This window comes from Pan troglodytes, chromosome 5, assembly GCF_028858775.2.
Source record: "Pan troglodytes isolate AG18354 chromosome 5, NHGRI_mPanTro3-v2.0_pri, whole genome shotgun sequence".
Lineage (NCBI taxonomy): Eukaryota > Metazoa > Chordata > Mammalia > Primates > Hominidae > Pan > Pan troglodytes.
In genome coordinates, this window is record NC_072403.2 from 55,796,801 (window position 1) to 55,821,514 (window position 24,714).

Genomic DNA, 24,714 nt, shown 5'->3' on the forward strand with positions numbered 1-24,714 from the left:
AGAATAAGCTCTTTTCTCTTCCATTCTATAAAGAGGGGCATCTACTTATTTATACACTTCCAAGTTAAAACTGAAAAGTGGAAACATAACATAATGTGAATTTCTTTTAGAGTTGTACTAGTGTTTGTGTTACTCAATATGTAGAGTATAATTTAAGAATAAAACACTTGCTAAAATGTGTCAAATCTGGCCTTCTGATTCTCTTAAATCAGGTACTTATCCCTGTACCCTGGATCATTGCAATAGCCTTCCAGCAGCTTCTCCCTATGTCCACATCTACTAAGCATTCTCCATCCCATGTCGTGGCCCCTGACTGATTTATTTGCCTCTATGCTGGTTTTCTTCATTACCCTGTGGACAATAGGAAGCCAATTAAATCCATTTTCTCCAACTTTTGCATTAGATAAGAGGCTTATATATTCACTATTTAATATAAATTATTTTCAGACTTAAGGACAGCTAACATTGAGCTGCTGGAGTTAATTTAATCCCCGAAATTACCAAGAAGGATGACCCAGTTGTATTTGTTCTTCAAGTTCCAGCTCTGAGAGCTGAAGTCCACCTTTCTTCGAAAGTCTTTAATGCTTGCCAAGATTTCCCTCCTACTTCTTTTCTGCTTCTCATGTACCAAATATCTAAGAAGAAAACATCCAGAATAAGATTCTTTATGACTCAAGGTGTTGTCAGATAGAAAATCCCCCCCTGGCAGGGGACACCAAAACACCTAGGTGGAAATGAAAGTCAAGCCTCTTTCTTTGCTCTCAGAGCCTATGAATTGAGGCTCTGGTCATATATATTTCTGAACCTTGAGAAAGTCTCCGATTCATCACTGCCCCAGTTCTCAAATGGAGAATTTTGCAAGATGCTCTTAATTGCTATGGTAGTTGCCAGCATTTCAATTTCTCACTTTTATAAAATTGCATGTAACTTTAGGATTATAAAAATTTTAAGCTTATTTTTAAATTTAGAAAATAGAAGCTATCCAGCTATTTTTTTTTCTTTTTAACTTGGCTAGCAGAAAGTTAATATTACATTTTGAGGCTCCATTGCACTTTTACATCTTTAAATGAAAATTGAAATGTAATTAAATGGAAACTGAGAGACATAAAAAGTGAAGATAATTTGAGTTTATATGCTTACTTTCCATAACTAGTTAAAAATAAGAAATCATTTAATTGGCATTTATGTTAAAGAGGGGCTTAGTTAATTTCTGGCTCCCCCTGTCTCTAAATGTGGCAAATATTTCACATTTATTTTGGTCTTCTCATCTGCTAAAAACAGTAGCTTTTGATCTATAAGGTTTCTGTTTTCTCAACTTGTGGCTTGTCAGCCTGGTCATTTGATAATTTAATAAATTGGCAAATTGGCAAGGCCAATGTATCTTACCCTATTTCATTTATTTATCTTATGACCATGCTGGTGACCTATTTAATGAGTTTTTTTCTGGGTGATATAAGGACAATTTTATTATTTTTTCTCTTTTATTTTTTCTTTAGAATAATTGACATTGAATGCTGACCAACACAGTACAGCCAAAGACAGCAAAAGGATCCTTGTGACTTTCTGAGAGAGAAGCGACTAAATTCTAATAACTTCTAATTTGAGACTCAGATTTATTGAAACCTGTTAAAGTTTCTACTAGTAACAGACAAAACAAGATACCCAGAAAATAAAATTTCAGTTGAGATAGACAGAAATGGGATCATTTGACTTAAGTGGAAGATCACTACCACTTATCTAACTTTTCTCACAATTGGCATTGATAATATTCTTTAGTAGCTGTCATTGGGTTATGTAGATAATCTATTAATCAGATATCAGTAATAAACATTTCACAGTAAAGTGGCCAGTTTCTCAGTTAAGTGATGGCTTTTTTCAGCCTCATGGTAATGTGCTTCGGTTCCGACTTCAGAACTAGAATAGAGCCAGCTTGGCTGACTACTTGAATAAGACTGATAGTGTTGATAAACTTAGTGAAAATGACTTATTTTATAATACAGATTAAGAAAACAACATTTTATATTCTCATGTGCCCCAATGACTCTTATTGAGAGATATTGAGTTTATGGACATTTTCTAAAACTATCTATGCCAACGGCACCCAATTTGTTTGCTAAGATCCAGCAGGAAGCTGATTGGAAGTGATTGGTGAGTGTAAATGCACAAAAACATTATCTGTAGAGTAAATGAATAAAAACTTGTGATATCTATCTACCTACTTACGTACCTGGCATATCTATATGCACACACGTGTGTATTTATGTTCACATGTAGATTATTTTCTGGTCATTCTGTAGTTCCTTAAACTTTTTAGATCCTACAACTGCAATTACTCTCCTACGGAAGAACCATGACATTTTGTGTAAAAGCGATCTTTTTTTTTTTTTTTTTTCTTGTCTTCAACTTGTATTTTAAGTTCCAGAGTACATGTGCAGGAGGTGCAGTTTTATTACACAGGTAAACATGTGCCATGGTGGTTTGCTGCACAAATCAACCCATCACCCAGGTATTAAGCCCAGTATCCATTAGCTATTTTTTCTGATATGGTCCCTCCCTCCACCCTCCAAGAGGCCTCAGTGTGTGTTGTTCCCCCACATGTGTCCATGTGTTCTCATCATTCAGTTCCCACTTATAAAGGAGAACGTGCAGTGTTGGGTTTTCTGTTTCTGTATTAGTTTGCTGAGGATAAACCTTCCATCTCCATTCATGTCACTGCAAATAACATGATCTCATTCTTTTTTATAGCTGCGTAGTATTCCATGGTGTGTCTGTACCACATTTTCTTTATCCAGTCTATCATTGATGGTCATTTGGGTTGATTCCATGTATTTGCTATTGTAAATAGTGCTGCAATGAACATATGTGTGCATGTATCTTTATATAGAATGACATATTCCTTTGGGTATATACCCAGTAATGAGATTGCTGGGTCAAATGGTATTTCTTTTTCTAGATCTTTGAGGAATCAGCACACTGTCTTCCACAATGGCTGAACTCACTTACACGCCCACCAACAGTGTAAAAGTGTTCATTTTTCTCTGCAATCTCACCAGCATCTGTTGTTTCTTGACTGTAAAAGTGGTCTTTATTCAAAAGGATTTAGGAATTAATGCTGTAGGCTACAGAGTAAGTTTTTGCTTCTGTGGATTATAAACTCAGTTAAAAAATTGGTTTGAAAGCTAATTATACAAGCTTGAGGAGTTACATCCTTTCTATTTTCTTATAAAATTCTCAGTTGCTATAATTAATCTGGAAAGTTTTGTGTGTAAGAGAAAGTGACTAAAGAGAAAAGGAATGAAACTTTGAGCAATCTATTACTTGACTGTCAGATCAATCTAATTAGAAGTTTATCTCAGCAGCTTATTAACCTGTGCTAGTTGTCAAATGTGGACATTTAGGCAATCACACCACCCCTGGTTGCCTATTTCCCGTTTCTTATGTCTATTCTTTAGTTTCAGATGCGGCCTCCGTTTTCAACTCAGTATTTACTTTACCCTTTTCCTCAAGCTCCCTGTGATGATTTTGAAGTAAGGGAGTGTTCAGACTTGTGTTCAGTGTTAAGACAGAGCTTAAGTTATCAATCTGTATAATTTGTTGTTCAGACTTGTGTTCATTGTAAGATAGAGCTTAATTTATCAATCTGTATGATTTATTAAATAGCTGTATGACCTCACAAACTTTCTAAACATCATTTAACAAATCAGGTTAATCTAATAAACATTTACACAGTGTTTGCTCTCAAAACTAGAACTCTGGGAATTTGGTTCCAGGATCTGTGTCTTGAAGTTATCTTACATGTTTCATGGACATTGTATTACCTCACAGACATTCTGTGATCATCAAAAACATTTCTGTATCTCAAAGTGTTTTGAAGCTTTACGTTAGTATTAGCTATAAAGATGATATTACTATCAGTACAGTTCCTAATGATTTTTGTGATTTAATTATTTTTGTACTAATCACACAGAATTCTGCATTTCCTATTCAGTAGATACTAGTTATGAGACATCTCCATTTTTCATCAGACCTCTACAGTTTCCAGTTTCAGTTGCAATACACCTATACCTTACTTTCATCTATGGCCTATGTTTTAAAATTTCTTGTTCAAGAAAACAAATACAAAAAAACATGAAGCACTGAACTGATGCTATGGCTTCCTGTTTGCAGTGAATCAGATCTCTTGATCCATGTCATGATGAAAGTACTATTTGTTCCTTCTCTTTGATCTCTCTAAACTCCTATTAGTTTGGATACCTTTGATTTGAGGACTCCTGATAATAATTATGTGTGTCATTTAGACTTCTTTGTGTCATTAACTTTCTTCTGCTAGTTAGTAGAAAATTGATATTCAAAATGCTGAAATGTTTCCACAGAGCTGCTTTATATACTGAATGTCTCCCACTACTCTCTGACCCTTAGGAGAAAACGTAGCTCCTCAAATGATGCTATATAACCAAGAGAACATCACAGACTGGACGGTGGTTGGTAATTCAGTTTCTTTTATTACTAATCCTTGTACTCACTGTGCTTTACTTTTGAGGGATGCTGATTTTTATTTCAAACTTCTACATATAACAGTTGGCATTTAGTTTTGTGCAGAAACCAATTGGTTTTTCAAAATCATGACACTCATGTCGACATTTGCCTCTCACGATAAAGCAACTATAGGTGTCTTTCACGGCACATTTCACTGTTAAAAGGGGAAAAAGAAAGCACATAAACCATTGAGTCATCATAAGTGTCTTAAGGTCCCACCTTGGGATAAATCAGTTGTCGATGTGAAAATAAGTATAGCCCTTGCATTCTGGGGTAGGGATTTGGGAAGTCATTTGTTTTGTATTTTTCTGGTGATGACTGTTCTGTGATACTTTCTGTTTCATTCTCAGTTTCCTCTCCAACTTCTGGCTTGATCCACTAGTTGTTAAAGCTTAGTTTTCCCTGAGAATTTCTAAATAAAAATTGTTAGGTTCCAAGTAGTTCTGGAATGAACACCACATATTTCTATGGCTACTTACCTACTACCCACCTAACATGATTTTTTAAAAAAAACAACTTTATTGAGGTATAGTTGCTATAAAAAGAACTGCACATATTTAATGTGTACAAATGATGAATTTGGGCATATACAAATATCTATGATCCCATCACCTCCCGAAGGCTTTTTTCTCCAATTTCAAAAAAAAAATTAAACATTTAAACATTTTTGGTTTCAGGATTTAAAATGGGAAGATTCATTAATATTGCTTCAATTGCTATCTTGCTCGAATATTTTTTATAAATCTCTTTTATTAGAAGAGTGAAAAAAACCCTAGCAGATACTGGGATAAGAGAGGTTCTTTGAATATTCACAAAGATTTGAGCCTAGGCAGGGGCCTGGTTTGCTGGGGGGATGAGTGTTGTCATGAATGACAAGCCTTAAGTTCAAAGAGGAAGAGGTAGTATCTCTCAGCATCTCTGTATGTTTCCTTGTTTCAGAGTCTTCTCCTTTATAAAGTTCTCAGGATTGCATCATCATAGCATATACCAGCTGATGAACTCATCTACATCTGGCCATAAGACTTAATGTTTCATCTCTTCACAAAATGTTTAAATTTTTAGAAAGGTCACATAAGGAGGAAGACGCCCAAAGTTAAAGCATTAAATGTAATGGTAAATTATCAAATATCAGTGACAAAGGTATGTGAAAGGTGCTCTTTCTCTAGGTGCTCAACATATAGGATCCAACTGAGATGGAGTCAAAGGTACTGATAACCCAATTCATGTCATCTGCTTTCAGTGAAGTTATGTTAGCATACAGTCTTACTGTTACTTGGAGTAACTAGACATTTTAGGAAAAAATTGAACATATTATTTTGAATTTTTTGCCAAATATTTTAGGCAACGAGATATGCTTTTTCACTGTATAAATTAATGATAGATATCTCTTTATTTGTATTATCTAGAGAGATGCTATTTATTGCCTTTGATGCCAGAGGGAAAAAGCATTATCTTGCCAGCTTAAAAATGCATCCTCAGATTACACTGTCCTACATGATCAGTGTGAAGCATGTATGTTGACTTAATTGGAATTTACAAATAATAGAAGATGACAGCTGTCAAGCACTAGTATTAAAAAAAGAATAGCATTATTTAAGTGGGAATTGTAAATTAGCATTTTTAGACTAGTAACAAAAACAACAAACAGCTTCTCTCTAGATAACAGCTATGTATAACATAAACATTTATATTTATGCACAAGAAGAAATCACAAATTTTTCAATTTTTAGATGAATCTATGCACATACATTCACAATGTCTCTTGGGTTTATAATGAAACTGAAAATGTCATGAAAATTTTCATCTTTTTTCCCAAAGCAAGTGACATGAGGCACACATGTAAATCATGATAACATAACTGGAGCTAATTTTATTATCCAAATGTGGTTGCACTAAATAAGTCTTCTTTATTTTAAGATCACCCCTGTATGGTTTTAGTAAAAACAAACCCTGATTGTAATTCCATTAGTCTTGAGTTTAGAATGATGTAATAAAATAACAATCCTCAAAATTATCATCTGACATATTTTACTTGAATTATAAAACAATTAAAATGATTTGAGTCTTTTATCCAAAATACTTAGATGTTTGAGTTTACTCACAGCCAGACTTATTGTTAGAGCTAGACTTTCTTGGTCTCATCTGTGTTGCTAAGGAATGAAGTTGGACTTCAAAGAGGAAACTCTTGCAGTTCTAGACCACTCCTAAATCAGAATGCCCTACAGTTATTTTTTGTTTGTTTGTTTTATTTTCTTAACGTGAGTGGAATTATTTTCTTGGGTGTGTGTAAAATGATTGTTTACAGAGTCTTTACATAAACAAGAAAAATACTTTTCCTATCGCAAGTACCCTGAAATGTGATAAACAGCTCTTTCGATGATCTCCATCAAGATACTTCCTTTGGCTATTGATCTAATCTAATAGTAGTGTGTACAATGAAAGTTTACAAATGAGGGTACACAGTTTAAGTATGTGAAATCCAACATGGTAAATATTACCTCCCCTGTTTCCTGCAATAGTTGTCAAGAAAATGTTTCTCGATGAGATTTCTGGAAGTTACTTGCTTTTTAAGGTGTTTTAATACAATGTAAAAGTAATTATAATACTATTTAAGATGAATCTGATATGTATTATACTTTATGTTGGGCATTTTGTATATTTAAATATCATTAATCGTCATAATACTACAGGTAGACTTAATTACTGTATTTAATTCGCAAATGAGGAAATTGATGCTGAATAAGTGTAAATAACCTGATAGATTTGCATAGCCAATACATGGCAAAAGCCAAATCTGAACCCAGGTATCAATCATTCCAAAGTTTATACTCATTTAATTATCTGGTTAGTATTAATTGCTATGTAATTGGACCTGAGGTAATACAGCCACTGAAGTTCTCAATTCTTAATCAGTTGAAAACACCATTTTGTGTTTTTCTCAAAGTAAACCTTGTGACATAATATAACCAAACCTATCATGAGGTTACTGAAAAACCAACTGTTACTCTACTACACAGTGCCCATCAATGTCTCAAGGATCCAGATGGTTATACTTTAATATTCTATCCAAGTAGTCAGTCTGGACAACCAGCCTGTAGTCATTTAATCAAGGCCTTTAAATTGTCTCATACAATAATATGACTCACCAGGAGCCTTACTGTTTAGTAAGACCACAGTCCTTTATTTGTGATTTACTCTTGGCACCGTAACCAACCACTCTCTTAACAATCTGGTCACTCTTTTGTCTCGAGTTGACATCGACCAAAATGCAACTCTCCAGAAAGATATTTTACCCTCTCAATATTTACATTTTACCTGGTGGCAATGGGGACCAGAAAGAAAAATAAAACAAAGAGAAAGATATGAATCTTCATGATTGAAGACAGTCAGCCGAATTAGCAGCTCTGCAGTGTTTGAATAAGAGAAAGGTGGAGAGCACATCTTTTTATACTTCTCTCCATGCAGTTGTACGAATTTAGACACTGGGGTTTATCAAAAGTTAACACTCCTGTTTAGCAGTGCCTGGGGCAAAAATGCAGGACATTACTTTTCTTTTATCTTGGGATATAAAGGGTTATGATATCCACAGCATATAATTATCTTTTTAATAACTGGTTGTCTAGGAAGTGCATGCCACTGAGAATCTCCTATTGAAGGTCTGAAAAGTAGAAGCATGAGAATTTAATCTTTGCTTTTCTTTTAGTCTCTCTCTCTCTCTCTCTCTTTTTTTTTTTTTTTTTTGGGACGGAGTCTCGTTCTGTCGCCCAGGCTGGAGTTCAGTGGCGCGATCGCGGCTCACTGCAAGCTCTGCCTCCCAGGTTCACGCCATTCTCCTGCCTCAGCCTCCAGAGTAGGTGGTACTACAGGCACCCGCCACCAGGCCGGCTAATTTTTTGTATTTTTAGTAGAAACGGGGTTTCACCGTGTTAGCCAGGACGGTTTTTCTCTTTTTTAAATAGCTATACATAATGAATAAACTAGTGAATTTAAAAAGCAATATACTCACACCCGTAATTCCAGCACTTTGGGAGGCCGAGGCTGGCGGATAACTAGGTCAGGAGATCAAGACCGTCCCGGCTAACACGGTGAAACCCCGTCTCTACTAAAAAATACAAAAAAATTAGCCGGGCGTGGTGGCGGGCGCCTGTAGTCCTAGCTACTCCAGAGGCTGAGGCGGGAGAATGGCGTGAACCCTGGAGGCGGAGGTTGCAGTGAGCCAAGATCGCGCCACTGCTCTCCAGCCTGGGCGTCAGGGTGAGACTCTGTCTCAAAAAAAAAAAAAAAAGCAGCAATATAAATTATTGTCTCCTAATTTGTGACTTTAGTTACAGATCCCCCTGATCTGTTGTTATTGCAAAAACCTCCCTCATCATTACTGAAATAAATAATTCTTTGTTGGCTCTTGCATGCAATGCAGATATTAGGGACACTGAGGTATAAGAGAATTTCACAATAAGCACACAAACACACATTCACACACATATACAGGCAGATAAAAATTCTGTGTTTGCAAAATGCCAAATGATGACACTCGCAATAAGTAGTAAGTCATTTTAATAAAAAAATGGGTTATTTGGATGTTCTTTAAGGAGATTATTTTAGCTATAGTTATGAAAAAGAGTATGTTTAGCAAGAGATCCAAGTCATAGTTTGTTACTTCCAGGTCTTAAAAAAGAATACCCAAGCAAAGCAAAGCAAAATATGACTGGAAGTACTTAGGGGTAGTGATTACCATGGCCCACTAAAGAGAAGTTAAAATAAAATGCCCAATTCACAGACATTAAATGTTCCTGCTTTTATATGGTAAGAAAAATGTTTTTTTAATTAAAGATTAAAAAATGTAATAAAGCTCATTATGTTTAATTGACAAACCAAGCAACTTGGAACATTGCAAATTATTCAATGGCTGTTTATGTAAGAAACTGTTGAATTCCTAGGACCAGTCTCAGGAACAGGTTTGCAAAAGTGGAATTCAGTCCTCAGAACTATTTATATACATAAATGTGAAAATTATCACATGCAGAAAAATATATTTATACACATATATATATGCATGTTTATATAAAATATATTGAAAAATATATAGAGAAACATTTTATGATCTTCTCACAGGAAAGGTGTTTTTAAGCAAGAAAAATGCTTTAGAAACCATATAATAGATGATACAATTTAACTATGTACAAATGTATAATTTTTTATGATCCCCAAACAAGCAGAGTTTGAATAAAACATTTGCAACATATAAAAGCCAAGAGTAGACGTAAAAATATACACAAAGATTGTGTAAAATTGCTTACAGATATGAATAATCCTAAAGAAAGTTAAATGATGGGTATAAAAATTAAATCACAGGAGAGAAAGTACAAAAATACAACAAACTTATCAAAAATATTTAACACTTTGGGAATGAGGATAATATAAATAAATTTCCCTATGAATTTTTTTTATAATTACATGTTGCCTTTTTTCAACTATAGAGCAATGATGAGTTGTAGGCCCATTGTGGGAAACAGGCAGCATAGCCTAGCTGTGAATAAACATTAAAAATCCACATATACTTTGATGCAGCAGTTTCACATATTCTCATTTTTTCTGCAGATAGTATGCATACAACTGTACACAAAGATGTATATGCACTGATTAGGGATCCTGGATCCTGCTCCACACCGTGTTTCCTGAGCACCTCTGTATTTTGGAGTGCTTTTGTAGAATTTTTTCAAAGTTCTCTTCTGCTGCCTTGTACTTGTCTGGGCTAGGAGGGCTACTGAGTGAAGAATCCCAGTTTCTGACTGGACCTGAGTAGGTACTGATGTGGTTTCTTTCCTTTAGGCAATCTTCTGACCCTCTAGCCTTCCAAAGAATGCCTACTGTTAACCAGATGTCTCTGGAAGTTCTGGGATTCATGCTTAAAGGGACCCTAGACCAAGGCCCCTGGTTGGGCAAAAGGTATGGTGGGTAGATCACGCTTGCTGGTTGCCACAGAATTTCTTGTGCAAGATAATGAAAGATAAGGCTGCCAAAATGGTACTGACAATCTGATATTGGGCAACTTTTACCTAAATCTGACAGAGAAAGAGTTCAGAGCTTAGAGCTACTTATAGTTCACTGCTGGTCCTTGGACTTGAGCTGCATGTTTGGTTCCATGGAATGGGAACTTCTAGCACATCTGTATTTCCATAGCAGTGTCAACTCCAGCCTACAACACTCGAGAGAACCACATTCCTTCTCCACCTGCTGGTACTTAGGCTCTATGAAGAACTGTCACATGCACTGGTTGGACTATAAACAAGAATGTAATATACCTTTTCTCCACTCATTCTATTCCATTCCCTACCTTCCTCCATTTGTCAGGTGATCCTAAGGATGAGTGAGCTTATTTTCTGGGAATTTTCCAGATTCTTGCTTCTCATTTTGAAATGCTAATGGGACCTTTAGATTAGTCAGTGTCTTCTCTTGCCTCTAATGGATGTAGTGATTTTATACTCTCCCTGGTTGGTCTTAAGCTCTGCAAAAGAAGGGATGACAGTCTTTGAATGAGACTATTCTTCTTGCTCAAACTGCAGGCTCCTCTATTGCCCTCACGTCTTGTAGTAGTGCATAGATGGGAGAACAATAGTTGAACTAAAATAGATCACATTCTAGGAAGGTGGTGATTAATGCCTGAGAGTTCAATAAATGGTTGGAGGTGTTGTTCAACCTTTTTGCTGTAAAATTCCTAGCCATAAGTTTGACATGAGCAGAAACAAATTATCATTCACATTTTCCTTCATATTCTGGATAAGACTTATATTTGTGGTCATCACCAACACCTCACGGTAACAATCGAGAAAATCATTAAAACCTTCCTTCACAGGCAGCACGATGGTGCAGCATCAGTAGTAATGACAAAATCAGCAATAAAGAAAATGGCTAAAACTGCAAAGGCAAACTATATATTGTTTCAATAAAAACAGGGTCTGAGGAACCATGACCTTATGAGTAGTAAAAGCATTCCTGACTTTTTCAAATAGTGGCAAGACCTGAAATTTGTGAGGATCAGGCATTTGTTTCCAGGCTCTATGAAGAATCTTAACATGCACGGACTGAACAACAAACTAATATGTAATATACCTCTTCCATACTCATTCTAAATCTTCCCTGACACATAGCAATTCCTCACATGGACCCCAAAATTTTGTGTAGCATTTTCAAATTAAATTATGTGTGCAAACAGGCATTCTGTAAAAAAAAAAATATTTGTTGTGATGGTGCACACCCAAAGATTAATTCTGCTAGAATGCTATTTCTGAACTTAACATATTTTCTCTTAAAATTAGATACCAAGATTTACCATATAGGAAACAAGTATTTCCAAAAACAAAAATCAAATTATGCATTATTACCTATAAAATTCTATCCTCTTCTATTCTACTACTAACAGGCATACATATTTGGCTAAATGAATCTCAGATAAACACCTCCACTTCAAAACCAATTCCAACACTTTTAATCCATAAAAGGCATTTTCTAGTTCCTCATATTCACGATCTCAGTATGAAATATGCTGGTACTCATTTCCTGCTCTCTTTTTCTCCCAATTAATAATCTAAAAAATGAAATGAAGATTTCTTTTTTACTGTTTGGAAGCTAGGAGAAGGGAATAATGTTCTCTCTAATTTTCCTGACTTCTCTTTCAAAATATGCATCTATACATAATAATTATATATGTATGTATATATCACATACACACACTATATATGTATATATAATTTATAATTTGCAGCTAGCTCTGCTTCACCTTGGTGGATTCCTTCTTTTTAGTGTACCTTTTTTATTTCTCTGGAAAGATGGAGATACAATGAAGGACTAGCAAAGGAGAATGGCTCAAGGGTGTATGTTCTTTTCTAGACTCTACCACAGCTGTTTCATTGTTTTGTCACTCTTTGTTTCTCAGTTACCTTAATGTAAAGTAAGGGTTTTGTAACTCAGTGATGTTTTGCTAGGTGTGTTGTAAGGAATTTAACCTTGCTTAAAGAGAGATCTGGTCTTTGCTGTCTACTTCTGAGAGATAATTTCTAAATTCTTAAGATGTCATGCCTTATAAAATGTCTCTGTGTGCCTGAGCATCTGGGGTCACACCAGATACTCAATCAGTGTCATCTAGGGTGGGGACTTCAGGTCATGAAGTATCAATTCAAATTCCTGGACCCTGAAGTGGGCTGACTAGGGTGATAGCTCATGTGTATTGCCACACATTGCTGGGAAAAGTAGCATTGTCTGTGACTGCCCTGGGAAACGACAGCTGGAAGCTCTACTCTTGAAACTTCCTGGAGCTCTGCCTTACGTGTCTCTTCTATTTGCTGATTTTAAGTATATATATATATATTTTTTACTATAATAAATCATATTCATGAGTATAATAACTTTTATTTAATTCATTTAGCCCTTCTAGTGAATTATCAAAACTGAGGGTGGTCTTGGAGAATTCTGGACTTGCAATTTGGGATCAGATGTGAAGTTGGTTTTAGAGACTGCCCCCTAATTTTGCACCAGGAATGAAAAATGCACCTTCTTCTACTCATCCTTCAGAGCACAGTTTAAACTTCACTTTTTCAGAAAATTATTTTCTGATTCCAAGGGCATTTTTCTTTTTCATTTAATAGTATATTGGTTCTTATGCACTGACTGAACAGTAAACAAACATGTCATTCTTATGTTGAAGTCCTAATTCTCAGTGTGATTGCAGTTGGAGACAGGATGTTTAAAGAGGTAATTAAAGTTAAGTGAGCTCATAAGTGTGGGGTTCTAATCCAATAGGATCGTGTCCTTATAAGAAGAGAAAGAGACACTGGGGATGCACACTTCAGATGTCCATGTGTGGGCAAAGCAGAAAGAAAAGCCTTGCAGGCCAAGGAGAAAGGTTTCAGGAGAAGTTAAGCCTGCAAACATCTTGATCTCAAACTTTCAGACTCCAGAACTGTGACAAATGAACTTCTGTTTTTTAAGCCATCCTATCTGTGGTATTTTGTTATGGCAGCTCTTACAGACTAATACTGTTCTTCACATCGTATTTTCTCATCATGCCAGCAAATTCACTTAAATGTTATTTAGTACAATTGAAATTCAATAATAAATCGCATGATTCTATCACTTCTCGGCCTTTTGGGTAAGATCAAGTGTAATTAATTGCATGATTCCTAATTTAATGTGTTTTCATTCCCTTCTCATTCACACTTGCTTGAGTATCTTCTTAATGATATCAGTGATCTTGCTTGCTGCTCAATCGCCAAAATTTTGTATAGTGAAGCAGAGTAGATACTTAATAGTGGTTGAATGAGTGAATGAGTAAAAAATGAATTCATAAAAGATCAAATAGCTAATAAAATTGCTGTAGGTGAATATTTACTGTATAACTAACATTTGAGAGACTTCTCCAGTTACCTATACCCTATTATCAATATAACTTTATTCATGCTCTGAGCCTGAAGATTCATTGATCAATGACTGTCTTCTAGATCTGACAATGAACAAGTCTCATCTCAGCCTAAATCATGACTGTAACCACAAATGAACTTGGTTGGAGCAAATCACAAAAACATACTGTTCTCAGCATAAATTCACTGTCACTAATTTCAGGGAAGCGGGAGCATGGGAGCATGATTCTTAGTGCTGCCTGGCAATCCTATCACATTTCCTGGTTCCTTCAATTTTTCACTCTGTTAGTGAATTATTTCATGTCCTTTCCTCAATTCTGACATCAACACAGCCTTTTCCCATTTTTTAAAATCTTAGTTGATGAACTTTATACTTCACTAAAAAAATTGGGGCAGTAAGTAGGGAACTTTATCAATTTTCATGACAATTGCTATTCCCCTATTTCACAGGCAGGAATTACCTCAGTTCTCTCCTATACTACTCTGAGTGAATTCTCTATGCTACTGTGATCCTAGCTAATGATGACACCTCTGCTTTTGCTTTAAATGCATCCTTCTTATCTACTCAATGATGTCACTCTAGCAACTCTCATTTTCCCTTTCATCATCAATTTTCTTTGCCAATAATTTTTTTCATCACTTAAAGTGTTTTAAAATTTTCAAGGATAAATATTGAAACCACAATCTGTCTTGACCTCATCTGACCTTTAATTACTGAACCATTTGCTTTGTTCCATTTACTGACAAACTCTTTAAAATAATGTTCTACATTTTCTCACCAATTGCCATCTTCTAATTCTCTCTTGAACTAGGTTTTTGCTTCTTCTCCACTTTTGAAATTGCTTTAATCATGATCTTCAAAGATTTTCACATGCTAAATTCATTGACCATTTATTTGACTTTATATTCCTTGGCTTATAGCAATAGTCGACACACGCTCTTAAGTCGGTTTATACCACACTTACCTGGTTGTCTCCTAATATATTGGCCATTTCTCCTTAGTCTCTTATACTGGTTCTTCATCTCAGTTGTCTTTAAATTTTGGAATACCCCAAGGCTTAATCCTAGAAACATTACCAATACTCATTCCAAAGAAGATCTTATTATCTTATTCTATCTGATGATTTTAAATGTCATTTAAAAGTTGCTGATTCTATTTTTAAAAATCTCTAGCCTGACCTTTCTCTTGAACTTTATACAAATATCCAACTTACTGTTTGACCTTTCCAATTAAATATTTGACCTCATATGGCCAAATTGAGCTCTTGACAGATAGGCACATCCTTGCCAAACTTTTACCTCTCACAGTTTTCAATTCCACTTCATAGCAACTCTATTTTATAACTACTCAAACAAAAATTTTAGCATCATTCACGGCCTGCAAGGATGTAAGTCACATCCTCATTGTTTGTCCCCAGCAATTCTTTTGGCTCTACCTTCAAAATGTATCAGGAATGTGGTTACTTCTCACACACCCACTCTTGCCATTATGAAGAGGAAAGTCTTCTAGGAGTGTCAGAATAATAGAAATTAAGAGGAGAAAAGGTATTTTAATGAGTATTATTACAAATTACATATAAGAACCACTTTAAATAGTTTAGAAATATGTGAATTAAGTTTGAAATTCCCATTTGTAGGACTGAATAACATAGACTACAGCTTTATTTGTATTTCTATATTGTATTCATTGTTATTTACGAATGGGAAAACTGAGAGCTAGTTTAATAATTTGTCTAAGATTACATGAGTCAACAATAGGTACTCTAGAATTAAAATTAGAGATGGATTCTTCCAGGATTTTCAGAGTTTGCCAGATCAGCTCTCAAATTAAATTAAAAACCATAACAACTTGAATGAAATCATGCCTGCTTAAGAAAATAGGAAATAAGTAGGAATGTCTAGGATGTTTTATTATTTTCCAACATTTATTGATTAACACCTACTATATTACAAGTCTGACCTAGGTTTGAGATGAGACAACTATATTGTTGCCACAATCTTCCTAGAATTCCATTCCTCAAAGTTTTATTGTAGATTTTGAATTATTTGCCTTACTTCTCATTACATTCAATTTTTCAAACTCATTTCTCATCCCTGGAGTGTTTTACACATTTGTATCTTCTCTTCTCAAATCTTGGAATCTGATCCTTATATCTGGCTCATGATCGACACTGACACAGATGTTAGCTATCTTCTTGTCTCTAACTTGTGCATTCTACTAACTTAAACTTGTTTTTTGAAAGGCAGCAGTCTCCTGTTTTCAGCAAAAGGTAGATTCCAAGACCTCTAGTGAATGCCTTAAACCCCAGATAGTACCAAACCCTATATATACTGTTTTTTGCTATATATTTATACTTATGATAAACTAATAATAAAATGGAAAAATTATAGCAATATACTATAATAAAAGTTGGTGAATGTAGTCTCTGGCTCTTAGCCTCAAAATATCTGATTGTACTCTACTCACCTTTCTTCTTGTGATGATGTGAGATGACACGATGCCTACACGTTGAGATGAAGTCAAGTGAATGACACAGTCATCAGGATATAGCCTTCGGCTACTATTGAACTGTATATTCTGGAATCGGTGTAACCATCCCTTACATGCAGTAAATGGATTGGCATAATTAGTTTGCGGGGATCATTTGCTGAAGTCTTCCTTAGGATCAGTGCTTTGTGGCACAACACATTGCCATTCATTGAAACACATTTTCTGTTTGTGTCTTCTACCCACAAATATAATGCCTTTTCCATTTTAACTAAGCACTTATTATGCACTATGGCCATAACTTTTGCACTTTGAGGTACAACAGCCAAATTAGCATAAATTTCTTGTTCTTTCTTCGCAATTATCCTGATAGATTTGTTCTTACTATAGGTTTTAGCAAGCTCAGCATACATTTTTTTCCTTTATTAAGTCAAGAATTTTTACATTTTCACTTAAAGCACTTCATAGTTGCTCTTTGACATATCTAAATTGCTATCTTGAGTTTTACTCTTTTATTGAGTAAAATAAATGTTACTTCAATACAAGCACTGCTATACTGTGGTAGTTGCTCTGATAACTGAGATGGCTACAAGTGACTAACAAGTGGGTAGCACAGACAGCATGGATACACTGGACAAAAGGATAATTCATGTCTCAGGAAGCATGAAGCAAGAAGGTGCAAGATTTTATCATGCTACTCAGAAAAGCATAAAATGTAAAACTTAAGAGTGGTTTATTTCTAGAATTTTCCAATTAACATCCTCAGACTGCGGTTGACTGCAGGTAATTAAAACTGCAGAAATTGAAACCACACATAAAAGGGGGCCACTGTACAAATCACTCAAATCCCCAATGGGTATTTGATCTTTGTCCTAGTGAAACCAACTCAATAGTCCCATAGACTTTTCTTTTGGATAAACATAAAAATTGACCTTTCTGATCTTAAAACTGGAAGCTTACATTTGTATTATCTGAGTTCCTTCCTCAGAAAAGGACCTTCAGGCCTCTCAAAAAAAGTATCAAAGAACTGAAACTCACCAGATCACCATATCCTGACAATGAGATGCCTGACCCCTCGTTCATCATGACTTCTTTGGTGTCCCTCCCTAGTTATTGTTTTATTACACATTGTTACATTTCTTCCTTGCTATATAAACACCTAGTTTTAGTGGGTCAGGGAGACGCATTTGAGACTAAACTTCCATCTTCTTCACTGCAGCACCTGATTAAAGCCTTCTTCCTTGGCTATATTTATTGTCTCAGTGATTGGCTTTCTGCACGGTAAGCAACAGGCTCTAGGCCCAACCCATGGTGTTTCACTATCACTAGCATGGGATTCCTGTTTTGATCATTAATTTTAGTTAATATGGTAGACATTCCCACTAGGTTCACAAAATTTCCGATTAAAATAGTAACAAAAACAACACAAGCAAAATAATAATCCTGAACCAGTAGTTTTTAAAAACAAGTATTTTTGGTTACCTGGTAAAATTTGACACAGGGTGAATTTAAACTTTGTTTTTAGATAGAAAACAAATTCTAGTCTTCATGTTTTTCACCATATTTTAATATTAGAGAAACTACTGGTACTGCCTAATATTTATATTGAGGTTTAAATTACAGACCTTAATGCATTTTCCTATTCCATCCAGAGCTAAGTAAGAAAATGCTAATAAGCCCAGGCAATGTTTTGTGAGTCTAAATTCTTTACCCAAAGTTCAGATTGTATTTAAACCCACTTCTTAATGAATCAGTTCTTAATGGATCAATGTTTAGATTGTATTTAAACCCAGTTCTTAATGAATCAAAAATGGATCTAATATCCCTTTTTGAACGAGGTTCTTGCAAGGTGACAGAGGAAGGGCTAGTGAGATTATCAGTATTCTCCTGAACTTATACTTTTAGCTCTTGCTTAGGCTTTTTGCGTCTTGACTCCAATAATCTGATGGTGATATTTAGACAACTGATAAGTCCATAAATATTGATTTTCATGAATCAAGTTTCTAATGAGATCATGGCTAAATTGGGAAACATTCAATTGTATAAGTTTAGGTGGCCCAAGACAGATTAAAACTAGACCTAAAGTAGGGCAAACATAGCTCCAGATATGCTTATATCAAAACTGTTAGTTGGGAAAAATAAGAGAATTTCTATCTCATTCCATTGTATATGAAATTAACACTCGCAAAGGAAGATAGCAATATTGGCTTATATATTTAATTATTTATTTCAGAAGTCCTAATTATATTCCCACACCTCTCTGCACTGATGCACATGTAACTTCTTTGTTCAGAGGTATGCCTTTCTTTTCAAAACATATCATCTTCTTCATACAACCTCTCAGTGCAGCAAATTTTTCTTGGTGAGGAACATATGTCTATTTGCTTTTCAATCTCAAGACAGTCTCTTTTACAACGACCGTAACGTTTGGTGCAACGATCAGCATCCACCAAGGTACATGTGGCTACAGTAAAAGAAGAGTAACAGAAATTACTAATCTTTTATTTAAGCATATATTACTTCTGATTTCATAGAATAGGATGTGTACATTGTACCAAGTTTAGAAAATACCAAAAAAAAAAATAAATCCATGTATATCTTATACCCCATGTATATATAACTGTTTTATACCCCAAGTATATATAACTATCTTATACCCCATGTATATATAAAATTAAAACTTGTTTTAAAATTAATATATGATTAAAAACTTCATGACACATATTATTCTCAAAAAAAATTCAAGATATTTGTAGAGCTACATGACAATGTGTATAATCTTTCAGCTATTTTTGGACAATCATATCATATCTAAAATTTTTAATATTTTAGGATTATGATAATGTGGTTTACATATTTTAATACTTATATGATATCTCCTTATGATAGTTGTAAAAATGTTTAATTTTAGAGTTTTGGTACTGCCACAAAAATTTATGCAATTTTTGCCCCATTGCAATTTTAATTTTTATGTCTTAATTTATCTTGAATACTTTTCCTTCTTTTTATACAATTTTTTACATGCTTTGTTGATTATATAACTGGAATTTTTTAAAATTAATAAGTTCATAAGAATTTTAAAAATATATTGTGGATAGTAACTTTTATCTGTCATATATGTCACCAATTGGTCTTCCTTAGTTGTTGTTTTTTATATTGTTAGTTATGGATTTTAAACAATTACATTTTCATTACAAGATACATAAATATTCAATTTAAAAAATGTAAACAATTTTGTATTTTTATATGCAGAAACGTACAAAAATAATCTATTTTAATGTATTATTCTAATTTCAAAATAAGAAATTCTTGCATAGATTTTTTCATCATAGTATTTTATTTATTATAGTATTTTTCTCTTTATATCAACTGTACTTGTCAGATATGTAGCTAACTTCATTTCTTTTAAATGATTAAATAATTATTCCACACTATTTATTAAAATAATTTCTTCACCTCTTTAAATGATTTTCAGTGTATGCTTAATGTTGTTATATGCTAAACTCACAAACTCTAGATCTCTTTCAGCTATCAATTGCATTTTATGAATATAGCTATGGATTTTTGAAACAGAAACAGCTTAGATTACAAAAATGTGTAATAGAAACAGCAGATGCTTTATTGTGTTTTATTTCTTTATGTATGAACTTTAAAAAGAAAATCAAACAAACTTGCCGAAGAGTACCCAAAAATAAATGCTCAGCTAAGAGTGTTATTAAACATTAGGGACCTATGTAAACACTACCCAAGTCAAGAAATAGAACATTTCCGGCACACTTGTGCCCCCTTACAATTACTATTCCTTTCACTCTTTCATTTAAAAAAAAATTGTCTTGATTTATATTTTGTTTAAGCCTGCTCATTTTAAAGCTTTATGTGAATGCAACAGTACAGCACATATATTTTTACATCTGATTTTATTCACTCACAATATTGTATTTTGAGATTTGTTCTTGTTTTGTATAACTATAATTCTTCCATGTTCATTATCATATAGTGGACTGTTACATACATATACGATATTTTAGCCTTATCTGCTGATGAATATTCAGGTTGTTTCCCATTTTTGAATACTTTTGTACTTGACTCTTGGGGCACATGCTCAGGCATTTTTGTTGGGCATATCCCTAAGGGTGAAATACAATGGTAAGGTGTCTACATAGCTTCAACATTAATAGATAATGCCAAACATATGTTCAAATAATTGGTGCTAACTTAAACTTCCAGAAGCATTGCATATAGTTTCAGACATCTAAAATCTAAGAAATGCTTGATATTTTCAATTTAGTAATTATGATGTGAATGTAATGACACCTCATATATCTTAACCCATTTTATATTTCATAATAAAATGCCAATTTTTCTGATTACTGAAAAAGGGTAACATATTTTCTTATGTTTACTGACCTAATAAATATCTATCATTTAGAAAGTGATCCATCTTTGGTTTTCTATTGGACAGTCTGTCTTTTTTATATTGTTTTATGTATGTTCTTTATATATTCTAGTTGTGTTCCTTTTGTATGCTAAATATATTGAACATATTTTTCTCCATATAGAGCTTGCTTTTTTTAGTTGGTGTTTTTTGACTGACAAAAGTTTCCAAATTTTAATGTAGTCAATACTATTTTTTCTACTGATTAAGAAATACTACTACTTGTATGTTAAAATTGTTAGTAAATTCTTTTACATTAACTTGCATGCTTTATTGTTTTGCCTTTTTCCATGCTTGCATCTCAGGTTATTTGGAATGAGATTTTGGATGTGGTAAGAGGCAATAGTCAAGTTTCATTTTTTCTTCATATGGCTATGCAATGGAACCAGCCCTATTTATTGAAAAGCTTATTTATTACATTGTTCTGTAGTGCCATCTTTATCTGTTTCTGGGTTCTCTATTCTTCATTGATTTATTCAAAAATTTATATGTATTAGATAATTTCTGAAAAAATTACATCATAATGAATCTGAACAACAACAAAAAGAAATAGAAAATCTAAATGTTTCCAAATTCATTAAGGGAATAGAATCCAATAATTAAGCTTCTATAGGGAAAATACCCAGCCCAGATAGGTTCACTGTTGAATTCTAAACATTTAAAGAAGAAATAACACCAATTATACATAAACTTTTCCAGATAATAGAAAATAAAAGGATGTTTCTAACTTATTTTATGAGATCAACAATACCTGGTACTAAAACTGATCAGGACATTACAAGAAAGAAAATTACTCATTAATACAGATGCAAAAAGTTTCTTGTTCACAATATTCTCCCATGATCATTTTGATATCTGTAGCATATATACTAATATCTCTGATAAAGTTTAGTTTTGCCTTCACTTTTTCTTTACAGTTTTGTCAAAGCTTTATTAATTTTGTTAGTCTTTTCAAAAAACAAAATGTGGCCTTCTTTATTTTCTCTAGTGTCTGTTTTCTACTTATATCTAATTATGTCTTATTATATGCTTGTAACTGTCATTTTAATTTGATTTTCTTTTTTAACTTCATCAGTTAAAATTTTAGTTACATTTTTAGTTTTAATTCTTTTTAGATATATGGATATAACTGTATTAATTTCCTTGTAAACCCTACTATGAACTTTGATTTATCTCATTTTTATTACTATTCAGTTCAAAATATTTTCTAATATCCATTTGATCATCTTATAGATTCTGTTATTGATATTCCAAGAAATATACACTGCTGTTCTCAGTTCATTCAGTTTCTCTAGGGTCTAATTACTTTCAAGCCTTCACTTTTGAGACTTATAAATAAATTTAATATATTATAGTTTTCTTAACAATTTAAATATCTAGAAGAAAACTCAGTCCAAAAAAATTGAAAGATCTTATCTTCATTATCTCATTTTATCTACATATTTGGAGAATGAGGTGGGTACAGTACACCAGTATAATGATATTATCAATGAGGAAACCAAGATTCAATATAATAAAGACACTTATTTAATTGATAAGATTGCATTAAAAATTTGCATTCTACAATTAATAATTTATTATTTCTATTTCTAGTGAGAAGTTTTACACAAATATAACAGAGACATCTATCTTACCTGGTAGAATGAAGGTCACATAACACAGAGAATGGAGATAGTCAAAGATCCTCATTCTGTAGAAAGAAGTTGTTGAAAGACTTGATAACAGAATATAGAGACTAGAGAACTTTCCAAAACCCAAAAGACATTTACTATTTATAGTTTTCTCATGGAAGAGAAACTCTCGTTATCCTGAAATTGTTTTAATTTTGTGTGCCTGTCTCTGCTCCAATGACTATGGCTGTGGGCAGAATTACCCAAATTGAAAACACTTGAAAATAATAGAGCTTTTGGGAGGAATCCCTCTGTGAATGATAGCTGTAAACATGGTATCTTCCTATCATTGCTAATTAATTAATGATCAACGCAAAGGGGCATCCATAGAATAAATTTAAGGTAAATACTTATTTACTACTTCAGAAATAAAACAGCTGAACATTGTCCATTAATCTGCTGATTACTTTTCAAAACTTACTGTAATCACTAATCTGGTGTGTCAATTCATCAATATGCCTGCATATCAAAAAGTTTTAATTATATCATGTTATCCCATTAATTTCCCCCAAATTATTCATTTACAAGACCCAAATATTAAGCCTCACTTTTATCACTAATTTCTGTTACATTTTTCAGATGGAACTTAAATATTCACGAAACTCTTGTTTTCCTAGTAAAGCTCAATAATTCTCCACTTTTTTTAACATTTAAATATTTAATTACATGGACACAGTAAATAATGAGAAGAGACTGTAATGAATAGCAATAATTTCCTGCCCACTAGGCCCTCTAGTGATTACTAACATAAGAACAAGGATGTAGTTTATATCTTATCTTGGCTTACCAAACAGAGTACATCTCTTGGTTTCTACTAAGAAAATTACAAATTTAGATTACTTACACTCTTTTCTAGGCTATCTTTATCAAATATTTTGAAGTTATGTTAATTTTTTAAAAATGTTATAATCTTCAATAAAACACTTATATTTTTCCTATCAACTGTAGTTGCAATATTAAGCCTTCCTCACTTAAAATGAAAATATTAGCCCTCTTGCTAGTTACTCCAGCAATTCTCCTCACTTTTTACATCTCATTCGTTACACATTTCCTTTCATCTTGTGTAAGATAATATGTGTACTCTATGTATAATTAGAATTAAAACATACACTTTATTTTTAGACTGTAATACAGTAAGTGTTATCAATTATATTGCCTTTTTCTATGTGCCCAATATCACAACACTTGGGTTACTCAAAGAGAAATGCTCTTGGTTTCAAAGTCAAATTGGCATTATTATTAACATTATTACCAATAATTTCTTTTATATCTTTCTTTTCTTCTTTCTGCTTCCTTTTTTCTTAAGTGTTTTTCTGTGTTTTTATTTTGTTTTATATTTGGTTATGTCATTATTGAAAAGTATTTCTTCCTGCAGTTTTCTTTGTATATGTGGACAAAATATAAATAATAGGCATTCTCTATCGTCAGGTTTATCTGAGTAGCATAGGTGATTCCTGAGATTGCTTCATTCTAAGATTTTTCTAAACCTGCCCTCCTGAGTTTAATTTACTGTGATCTGGATCTTGTGTCTTTTTTTTGTTGTTGTTCTTGTTTTTCTCCCTCCAGAATTGTTTTCAGAAAAGATTTTTTTCAATTAGAATTTCCTTTCCAAAAAATATTTTTATTCTGCCCTCACATTTAGTTATTTGGATGTTAAATCTAGGTTCAAAATCATGTTCCTTCAGAACTTTGAAGCTGTTACTCTACTAACATCCGGCATCCAGTCTTCCTGATGAAAACTCTAATGCCGGGATAGCTCCTTTTAAATGTTTTAATTTTTTCTCTCTTGATGTCATTAGGACATTGGTTTTCCGATTCAGTCTCCCAAACTTTATGATTCACACATTTCTTGGTGTAAATTTCTTATGAATAAGTTATCTTTCTGGTATTGGTGAGCTAATATCTTTCCTGGGATCTGGGAAATTTTCTTCCTCTTTCTGTATTTTTTTTCCTCAGATAAGTTCTTCCCTCCTTATTTGTTTGTTTATTTTCTCTCTTTTGGGGATGTTTTTAAGTCAAACATTTAGCCATTTCTCTATAATTTTCTCTCCTACTTTTATGTCTATTTGTTATTTTTTGATTTTAAATAAATCTTTTACTTTTATATTTAGCTTTTGCAATTTTTTAAGCAAAATTTTTTCGTTTGCTAAAAAAGGAATATAAGTGCCATTT

At 33.4% G+C, this 24,714-nt stretch overlaps 1 protein-coding gene across 1 annotated transcript; it reads right to left on the bottom strand.

Annotated features, from left to right (window-relative positions):
- Window positions 1–18,703: 18,703 nt before the first annotated feature.
- DEFB114 (defensin beta 114) lies at window positions 18,704–22,620 on the bottom strand. The gene is made up of 2 exons (XM_016956257.2): window positions 22,507–22,620; window positions 18,704–18,901 (listed from the first exon to the last, which is right to left on the bottom strand). The coding sequence occupies exons 1-2, from the start codon at window positions 22,559–22,561 to the stop codon at window positions 18,747–18,749; spliced, it is 210 nt and encodes a 69-aa protein (XP_016811746.1). The 5' UTR covers window positions 22,562–22,620; the 3' UTR covers window positions 18,704–18,746.
- Window positions 22,621–24,714: the final 2,094 nt, after the last annotated feature.